A 10272-nucleotide genomic window follows, 5' to 3' on the forward strand; every position below is an offset into this window, starting at 1 on the left:
ATAAGTCTTAAATCTACAATTGTGCCTTTGTATTAAAATTGTTAATTAACCCACAAGAAAATCTTTTAAGTGCAAAATGTAACTTTGTAGAAGAAACTGCTGAAACTAGTCCTTTACCAGTGTACGCTGTACAATTTGACAAGTTTTAAAACTGGTCACTAGATGTAATGAGAACCATAAACTCGCTCGGTGGTAGAGCAGAATTGGTGGTTCAATCTCCCGCGTGTCCTTGGGCAAGACCCTTAACCCTGTAGCTGTGCCTACGGTGTATGCATGTTAGTCCTGATGAGCAGGTGTTGCCCTGCATGTAGTGTGAACTCAGTTTCATGGATCGTGGTCCATGCCTACTCATTCATGAATTCCAATTTGCTTCTGCGGAGAGATCCTCTGCTCTCTTGAAAGTTTTTTGGGGTGTTTTCCCTGATCCAATGTGAGGTCCTGTGTACAGATTGTAAACCCCTCGGAATAATTTGTGATTTTGGGCTATATAAAATAAACTGACTAGTGTTGAAGCGCTTCGAGTGGTCGTAAGACAAGAAAAAAAGCTCAAAACAAGTATAGTCCATTTAAATGAAATTGCTGCATACCGTTTAATCTCTGAAACAGGTTTATTAATCATTTACATTGTAGATGCAAAAGAAAATACAGAGAATAAGGTTTCAGGGTGTCTTGTATGTACATTATTGACAAGCCATCACATTTTGGGCAAAACTTAAAACTCTCGAACAAATGCCCGTTTCTTGTAACGCGGTGACGAACGAGACAAAGTAGGAACAGAACGGTGGAATTAAAAAAACAAAAAAAAAACCATTTTAATGTCAATCTTTACAGCAAGGCAATTCAATATTTTCTTCCCCTCTTATTTATTTTTTATTTTTTAAACTGCGGTGCGTGCCGGCCACCAGTGGACGGTTAATCCACAGCCACCAGCTCAACCTCGAAAATCAGCTTTGCGTTGGGTGGAATTCTGGAAGAGTGGAGGTTAAGGAATAGATAAAAATAGACAGATATCAGTTGTGTGACGACGCTCCCACAAGGAGACGGGCCGCAAATACACAATACCAGACACACCTGAACACGGGTGTAGGCGGAACATCCCTTCACCTAAAATGAACCGTGTATCACCGTATTGTTTTTGTATTCTTTCGTATACATTTTACACCAGCGATGCATAAAACCAGCCGAAAAGGATACTTTGAGTCGGGGAGACCCTTCCGTCCGTACGCCCACTCTGGTTCGATCTCCACCCGGGCGGTTTCGCCCTTGCTCATGGTCAGGATGGCTTCGTCCCACTGTGAACGTAAAAAAAGGAGAGACTTGCAAGAAATTCGGGATTTCCGAGCAAAACATTTTTAAAAAAACGTGAGAATAAATAAAAATCACTCACCCCTCTGATGACTCTGCCCAGGCCGACTTTGAAGGTCAGGGGTTTGGTTTGCTTCTTCTTTCTCGCCGCTGCAGAGAGAGAGAGAGAGAGGGGGAGAAGACGGCGCTGTTATGATGTCATACATTTTCACAGTTAATTAGTGCAAAAAATAAATAAATAAGTGTAGGATCGCTCCAAGCTTGCAGGTGTGTGCGTGTGCATACTTGTGGGGATATTGGTGTCGAAGACGGTGCCGTCCTCCAGGGAACCGGTGTACCAGCAGCTCACGTTGTCGCCTTTCTTTGGAAAGTTGCTCTTGTCCCCTTTCTTCAGTACCGACTTGAAGTACTTGGGCGGCCCCTGAAAGACGCGACGCAGGGAGCGGTTCACAGTAGTTAAAAAGAGTTTATGTGCAAAGTGCAAAATCTTGACTAACATCCCGCCACCCCAACTCATAAAACACAAAGCTCCTTCCTACCTCGTCCACAACCTCGACGTCTTTGGCCTTTTCTTCAATTTTCACAGTCCTAACCTGCTCGGTCACTTCTTCAATTGGTTCTGTGCCTTTAAACCTCTGCAAATTAAAAAAACACACACGCAGAGTTTGTTGGAGACCCCAGACTGCGCTGTATCCGCGAGGTTCGATGTAAACTGTGCGCAGCGACGAGTTTCGTGAATAGCACTTACTTTGCTCTCGAAGAGCTGATTGTAGGCGATAATCAGTTGCTCTTTCTTCGCCGTTTTGGCGACATTTTTAATGTTTCCTAGCAGCTTTTGCTCGTTGAGGAACTGAAAAAAGGGGGAAAATGCAACAACAACAACAACAACAAAAAAGGAGAAAGTTAGCAAGATGCACCAGTTTCTACATCATCACGTGTGCTGCTGCTGCGACTCAAATTTAATGACGCGTTTTTAAAAAAAGGCTAATTTACGCTATAAATCCCGTTGCGCGTATCCCCCCCCTCCCCCGTGAAACGACGAGATAACACGAGCCCGCACGGGGAGCGTTTAGCGGAATAAAGCGCTACATTGTTGCGCTCCTTCTTTTTTTTTTCCCGCACGATGCTTGAAACACAGCGGCGTTCCTGATGTGGCTACGCGACAGCTAACCACGCAGCGTGCCGCAGCGCGAGTGCGCCGCGGTGGTTCACCCTGCGGGTGTTCAACTCTCGCTCGCGGACGGAGCGACGTGGTCAACGTACCGAGTGTGCTGCGTTGTCCTGGATGAACTTTATGATGTCTTTTTTGGGCAAATCATCACTTTTGAGCTGCTCGTCGCTCCACTCCCGTGTTGGTTCATCCGCCATTTTGAGAGGCGAACTAATTAAGTTTGTCCCTCCTGGCGCATCTTAAAACCTTTGCTGCGAAATACGGACATTTATTATTATTATTATTATTATTATTATTATTATTATTATTATTTTATTATGAACCTGACTGTAGTGGTATTTTTTTTTTATATTCACAATACAATTTAACTTACCTCATATATTATCAGGTGATATTCTTCACTATGTAACGATAGTAGAATAACATAATAAAATAAACAGTGAATAACTCATTACGGGACAAATTAACGTATTAAAGTCAAGTTTATCATTTATTGAATATCTACAGTATAACACTTAACTCTAAATGAGCCTGCAGCCCTTAAAATTAAGGATTTAAATCAGTATTTGAGCAAGATACGTCTCTCCAACCCGAGTGTCTGCCACCTGGTGGACAATTGAATAATTACACAAATACACGTTTCAATCAACTGAAAACAAATGATTACCAACATTCCTGTGATGAAGAATCAAGTTATTTCCTAACGTTGATAGTTTATTTGACAAAAAAAGGGAAATAATGTATTCTACGCATCCAATATTTTAGTGCCCTACATTCATTTATTTCATATTCATGACATACTTTATGTTTTTTTTTACATACTACTTATTATTAGGGCAATCTTTTTATTTACATTTTTTGGGGTGTTTCTGTACATTTTAAGTAAAGTGTGCCATCAACCATCAAAACAACAACAGTCAGCTTCTCTGTTTCTATGAGGACAACAATCTCCCACTTGTTGACCATATTATTCATATTACCTTCCTCTCTGATAGCCTATGCGCATAGATGACTGAAATAAAATTATGAAATCACAACTTACATAGATGTTAGAGAAAGCTAAATAGAAGTACTCTTCCGGGAAGTCCTACAAAATTATATATTATAGTGTTCAAGCTCGAAACCCCCAACTAAAGCAACATTTCACAGTACAAGTACTCTTCTTGCTGTATTTTGTCTTATTACAACATCTTGTAGGTGTTACTATCAGCTTCCCAACAAGACACACGGTAGCCACCGCTTATGCTCGTGTTGACCCTAAGAAATAAAGAAATGAACATTGCCATAGCAAGAGCATCATGCGTCAGCTCCATCATTTATTAGCTCGCAGCCTCTCTCAGAGTCAGTGTGTCACTCTCATCTTTGTCACACCGGCCGGCCCTTCAGTTCGAGCCCACCGTTCGACTGGAAATCTTGCATCTATTCATCATTAACCTTCGAAAAATGAATAAATAAGCGAGATGATGATTTGCATCAGGGCCGTGCAGAGAGCTTCGCCTCGTATGTCGGTGGCTAATGGGTTCATACGCAGGAGGAGAGGGCGATTTATTCCTTTAGAGGAAACCTCCCGGGTCTCATCTCCTCCTCTCTTATGAAGACAGACAGTCACAAACACCACAAGCTGTCGAGGTGAGGCCGGATTATGAAGAATTTAAATTTTCTTACAATGCCGTACTTTATCATATTAAAAAAAAGGGAATAAATGGGCCTCCGCTGCCTTGTTTAATATTGAGATGTGATGTTTTCCTTCACGGGGTGACATCTCGCACAATTCACATTTATCTGTGTATAAAACAACAACCGTGAGCATTTGTGTTTGTTTTTTTGTCACCACTCACGACTCCCGTTTCAAATCTCTCCCTCTCATCTCTCCATCTCTGTCCTTCTTGGCTTCTTATGCCCCGCCACCATCATGAGTGATGAGCGTGTCCGTCTTGGTTTTTACGAGGGGTCCGGATGAAACTTTTTTCCGGTGGGGAAAGACAAAAGGCGACACGAGGAGATCACGTCTGTCGCGTCGTGGTCGTGATGAAGTGGGAGCCTATTTCTTGGGGAACGAAAAGCTGCGGAGCTTAAAAGGAGCTCACGCATCGAGCCGGGGAGGAATCCGATATGTTTGCAGCTCCCGAGAGCTCTTCGTATGTTACAGGTTACGTAAACAAGTGATACACGTCCTCAAAGATGTGCCTCTCAAACAATGTAATCCTCACGTAATCTTGGCTGAGAAGTGTCCTGAGTTACACTCAAATCACCCCCGTAGCAGCCAGGTGACTGTGAGCAGGCTTTCATTAATTGTTGTGGCTAACTATACATAATAAGAAAGACACCATGACATAGAAAAAGCTTGATTTGGATCACCAGAAGGCATTTTCAAAAGCAGATATTTTGACATGTAATGGGAAAAAAAAATAGGGTTGTTATGTTATTATTGACAGCTTCTTTTATTCCTGAGGTACTTTCTGTCGTCAAGCCGATGTTTACTTCCCATGATTGTATACCTCACAGTGCTCCACCAATGTCATATCATTTGACATGACGTAATCCTATTGATACTGGATCAATTCAGTTGCTGTGCGCATGCCAAATAAGGATGAATGTATACAGGGAACAGAATTAATATCTTCTGACGTCAAGACAATAATGAAATGTCCTTAAATACGAAGAGGAACGTCTACTTCACCTGTAAACATGCTCTAATAGGACATGCTTGACTATCTGTACACATTTTAACTCTACTTATATCACTTTACATCATATGTACATTATGTTTACAGATTTTTAGACGTATGAATTCATTTAATAGGTTTGCTTGTAGGTTTTGAATCCCCATATTAACAGGAACAATATTTCCACCGCAGACAGACAACAACTGCAGTCCCTACAAAAAAAGGCCACTCTGACTGCAGTTACAACCGTCGCCCTCAAGGGGGCAGTAGGCACACGTTGTTGATCCGGAAGCGAAGCCGTTTCTGTTCCACATTGACAGAAGATTGATATTTTCAATATATATGATGTTTACAATGAGGCCGAGATTGGCCGTGATTCATCCCGTTGAAGAGCACAACAATAATACATACGATAAACAGTGGAAATAAATAAATAAACAAACAAACAAGTGCATGGAGAGGGGAACTAAGGGTGCTACAGAATGGTGTTTATGGTTCAAACACACAGTTGGCGAAGAGAAAGAAAACAGCAGGAGACGTTCTATGTTCGTCGCCATTCATTTATCACGTTTCCTTTCAGAAATTCTGCAAAAGGTTACCTTGAGACTGCACCTATACACCTCTTTGTGTCTATGTAGCTAGATCTAGCATGCATTATATCAATAACCTTTTTGTCATGTTGTTTACCAGTGAAATCAGTGTAAGTACAGGGGGGTGGGGGGGGGGGGGGGGGGGGAATTCAATAAAGCTTTTCTTCGAAATCCATCCATTTGCTGTTCCTCATGAACTCGTACGTCTATTTACAGCAAACAGCCCGAGGGTTAGTCTGATTATTTTCAGTTTAAAGGAAAGAGAGCAACGAGGTTGGGAAGTGAAAGGGGATCGTCAGTCGACGGGTCATTTGTATTATCGGTGTAATAACTAACACAACAGTGTTCAGGGATGGGGGGGACACGCCAGAGAAATAACATTTCTTTACCCTTCAAAGCCAGTCAGGAGGAGACCAGGCCTTGAAGATATCATCCACACATACATTTGCTAAGCAGCCAGGGAAGCGTTTTTCCACATTCCCCCCCCCCCCTTTCCCCCCTTCCTACTTACACCAGTGGAATTAAAGGCTTTTCATAATAGAAATCATCCCTCGGTGGCCTTGGTCCACTGTGGATAATGTGTTTTTTCTTCTCCTCAGAGTCTAATAAGATCCCCCTTAAGCCATGTGGCAAGCTGAGTTCACCTGCCGGTACACCGGGGCTGTGAGAACACACAGTCTTTACCTTCATATGAAATATGAATGATATGCTGCTGCGGCTCACATTTCACGTGATTCAGGCAACGCTCGGAGTAGATCAAAGGTCAGCACTTCCACCAACAACTGGAAAGTTTGAAACTGTTACCTCGTTTCATAAAAACATCCACTTATGACCATCTCTCTTGGAAGGGCAGCAAAAAGTTGGATTATAGTGCGATTTATAGCAGGTGGGCTAATCAATAAGGAGTGTCCTGGTATCATCATGCAGCGAGGAGCTCTCCATCCAGGCTTTGGAAGACTTCCAATCCAGAGCTTAGCCTGCAGATCTGTAGTCTCAGAACTAGCCCACGCCTTCCCTGTCAGATCTAATCTCTTGGCTGCATGCCGTGAAATGGGGCTTATTAAGAGTTTAACTGAGATCAGCCCGACCTCGATCAGAGGCAAAAAAAAAAGGAAATCACTCACCTGAAAAATCTCAAAATCAGAAGAGCAGGGTGGCGTAAAGGGGGGTTGGTATCAGTCACCGGAGGCTTTGCTGTACACCACTATACGTGCTCTCTCCCGTCTGTCTCCGAGATCCTTCATCTGTTCGCCGCTAATTAGAAACCAAAGAGAAAAAGATGGATTTGAAGTTTCAATTGGAACTGGTCCCAGTATGATATCTCGCAGGGCTTAAAGGGACAGACATCTGAGCCACATGCTCCACAAAACTCTAGTCTCCTTGCATTACCCTCGCGCTGTCTGTTTAAATTCAAACAATGAGACTCAAGGCTGCAAATTATACATGTAAAAACACGGCATAATAACATAGTGTCCACGGCTCACGATACGCTGGTTTCTTAAACCTTCAAAAAATGAAGGTTAAAATAACACAGTTTGCTGTAACTGAGGCGGTGAAAGCTTACGTCTGTCTCCAGACTTTATATACATACAGACTGCATTAAAAAAACTGTCGTATAAAAATATGTACTAAAGAGCAACTACGTTGCAGGCGAACTGAAAGAATGTGCTGCTGCCTGAAGGATGTTTCCTAGCCGTGCTGGAAGGATTGATAATGTCGGTCTAGCTGTGCTGAGAAGGGAAAAAATGCAGCAATTGTTGAATAAGATGCCGTGACATTTTACACAGATATTCGTGGTTCCTAGACATCCTAATAATGACATCGGCGATCGGCTTGTACCACCGGGAAGTTCAAAATCCTGGTGTCTGAACGGCTATTGGATGGATTACTCGTCCCCTCGGGATGAATTGATCAACTGTAACAAGCTAAATGATCCTATATGACGTAATCACCAGATCAAAAATTAAAATGTTTTCCAAAACTTTGGTTTTTACGACCAAATAGCTGAAAAGCTACATTCCCAGCAGCCTCAGCTTCACTTTGTGATTAGTGCTAATGTATAATAATGGTAAACATGATACATATTGCAGGCTACTAGCTAAACAGCAGCATTGCTATCGGGAGAATGTTAGCATGGTGATGTTAGCATGTTGACGTTAGCATGGTGATGTTAACATGGCGATGTTAGCAAGGTGATGTTAGCATGTTGATGTTAGCATATTTACATTAGCATGGTGATGTTATCATGTTGATGTTATCATGTTGATATTAGCATGGTGATGTTAACATGTGGATGTTAGCATGTTGATGTTAGCATGTTGATGTTAGCATATTTACATTAGCATGGTGATGTTATCATGTTAATGTTAGCATGTTGATGTTAGCATGGTGATGTTAACATGTCGATGTTAGCATGGTGATGTTAGCATGTGGATGTTAGCATATTTACGTTAGCATGGTGATGTTAGCAAGTGGCCCAGGAAGCCACGCGAGTGAGTGAGCACATCGAGAGCCTTGGGGCGGACTCGGGGCCGAGTGGATGCATTATTATTGATATCGATTACACCTGAGATAATTCAAAATGTCTGCCGTGAATAAGGTGATTGTCCTCCTCATTGTGCACCCACAAAATCCCTATAACCATAACAGAAGAAAAAAAATAGAAGAGGTTTCCAACAAAACGTAACAGCGATTCATTATTAATTTTCTTCTAGTTGCTAGGTGCTTCCAGAATGAAACACCTGTGTGTGAACTTCAACATGCACAGCTCACGCCACACAACAAAAGACACACTGTGCATCTCCCATTCACACCTCACACATAAGTAATGAAACACACACACACACACACACACACACACACACACACACACACACACACACACACACACACACACACACACACCTGCCCCTGAAGAGCTTTTCTCACCCCCACCACCCAGCAAGGCCCCATCTCTTCCACTCCCCCTGCCTCCTAACTCAAGGACCCATCACCAGCTTGGTTTCGTGTTTACCAACCTTGGGCTGAGGTACACGCACACACACACACACACACACACACACACACACACACACACACACACACACATGTACACACGCACACACGCGTGTGTGCACCAGTGTTACACGCTGTAAAGTTTACAGTGTAAACTCAATGAAAGACTCAACGGGGACCCCTCAGGATGGATATGGTCGATGCGTGGTGATACTGGAGGGAGAGCTGATGGCGGAGAGGTTTTCTGAGTCAGAAGCAGAACGAAGTGACGGTGAAAGGCACATGTCAAGACGGCACGGTTTGGATTATGAGCTTTTCTTCTCATCTTAATTTGATTTGAATGCCAGTGCGGTGGAAAGCTAGTATTTTTTTTAGATTTCGTGAGACAGAGAACGACGAGCCGTCGAGCACATTTATTACTTTGGATCGCGACGTCGTTTTACATCATTTGAAAAATGAAATAATTTTCAGGTGGCTGAATATATTTCACACGCCGATACAGACTGACACGTTTGGCAATACCCTGGTTTCATGGTGCTGTGTGCATCCAATAAAGGGGGATTCGCTGTCTGCTTCAGCCTCCATTAAATCCGTGCCAGGATACCCGGCATGGCACGAAACCTTCTGTTGCGCTCGTGAAACGGTGAAATGTTTCTCTGTTGTGAAAAAAGGACGTCCTTTGCTTTTCACAATGTCGAGTGAAACACACGTTTGTGTTTTGAAACTTGGGACTTGCGACTTCCCGTCCCATTGGATTGCATTTTAGAGCGATCCCTTTTCCTCGCGAGGTTTTGTTTCGCGTAATTGAAATTGGGTTTTTGCGTTCATCCCCGAGGTGGAGCAGGTTACACCGTATTTACTGATTTCTATGGCAGCGTCTCTCCTCTTAGAGGTGAAGCATAACGGGAATAGACGGGTGAACGTGTGACAGAAGGTGTCTTTGAAGCCATGAACCCAATTGTGTTGTTTGCCAATACTATTTACCTACCGCGTGGGCAGATTTCAGGGTTTTTTTTTCTCTCCCATCCCCGAGTGCACACGCATGTGCTTGAATACACCTCGGAGAGAGGGATGAGCAGAGAGTGCATTTGAGAGGTTGGAGTGCTGTGTGTGTCGTGTTCAAATCCTGTGCACGGCCCTGGGTACACACCTGGTTGCCAAGCCCCGGGATGTTAAAGCACAACAGCGCCAAAAAAAAGGTGACCGGTAATTCTTTATTATTATTCTGTGCCGCTTTCCTGCCCGGTCCATCTCCAGCCGGCTGAGCCACTCGGGGCTCAAAAGTTTGATCAGAATGTGAAGCCCGATACGGACAAGGCACCATGCAATGAACATGAAAGGCACACACACACACACACACACACAAACACAACCAACAATTCATACACTGCAGCCCCCACCACCCCCTCCATTCATCTCAATAATGGAGAAGAGAACCTGACGACATTCAGGAAGGTTCTTGCTTTTAAAAGAGGAGGAGCAAGAAAAGGTCATGTTTGAATAATGAATCGGTGAAGGGGGGATGAACTACAGCCCCGGTGTGTGT

At 43.3% G+C, this 10272-nt stretch overlaps 1 protein-coding gene across 1 annotated transcript; it reads right to left on the bottom strand.

The window, feature by feature from the left end:
* Positions 1-584: 584 nt before the first annotated feature.
* fkbp3 (FKBP prolyl isomerase 3) lies at positions 585-2702 on the bottom strand. The gene is made up of 7 exons (XM_034527594.1): positions 2569-2702; positions 2054-2155; positions 1845-1940; positions 1591-1726; positions 1388-1455; positions 1195-1292; positions 585-967 (listed from the first exon to the last, which is right to left on the bottom strand). Exons 1-7 carry the CDS (start codon positions 2671-2673, stop codon positions 913-915), a joined length of 660 nt encoding a protein of 219 aa, XP_034383485.1. The 5' UTR covers positions 2674-2702; the 3' UTR covers positions 585-912.
* Between the last annotated feature and the right edge of the window lie 7570 nt (positions 2703-10272).

The sequence above is a fragment of the Cyclopterus lumpus genome, chromosome 24, assembly GCF_009769545.1.
Source record: "Cyclopterus lumpus isolate fCycLum1 chromosome 24, fCycLum1.pri, whole genome shotgun sequence".
In the NCBI taxonomy this organism is placed as follows: Eukaryota; Metazoa; Chordata; class Actinopteri; order Perciformes; family Cyclopteridae; genus Cyclopterus; species Cyclopterus lumpus.

Excerpts from the sequence above, each read along its gene's own strand:
- fkbp3 (XM_034527594.1), bottom strand. The coding sequence starts at position 2,673 with ATGGCGGATGAACCAACACGGGAGTGGAGCGACGAGCAGCTCAAAAGT. Across the intron at positions 1,727-1,844 it reads ACGTCGAGGTTGTGGACGAG|GGGCCGCCCAAGTACTTCAA; the intron begins GTAGGAAGGAGC and ends CGCGTCTTTCAG. Across the intron at positions 1,456-1,590 it reads CGACACCAATATCCCCACAA|CGGCGAGAAAGAAGAAGCAA; the intron begins GTATGCACACGC and ends CTCTCTCTGCAG.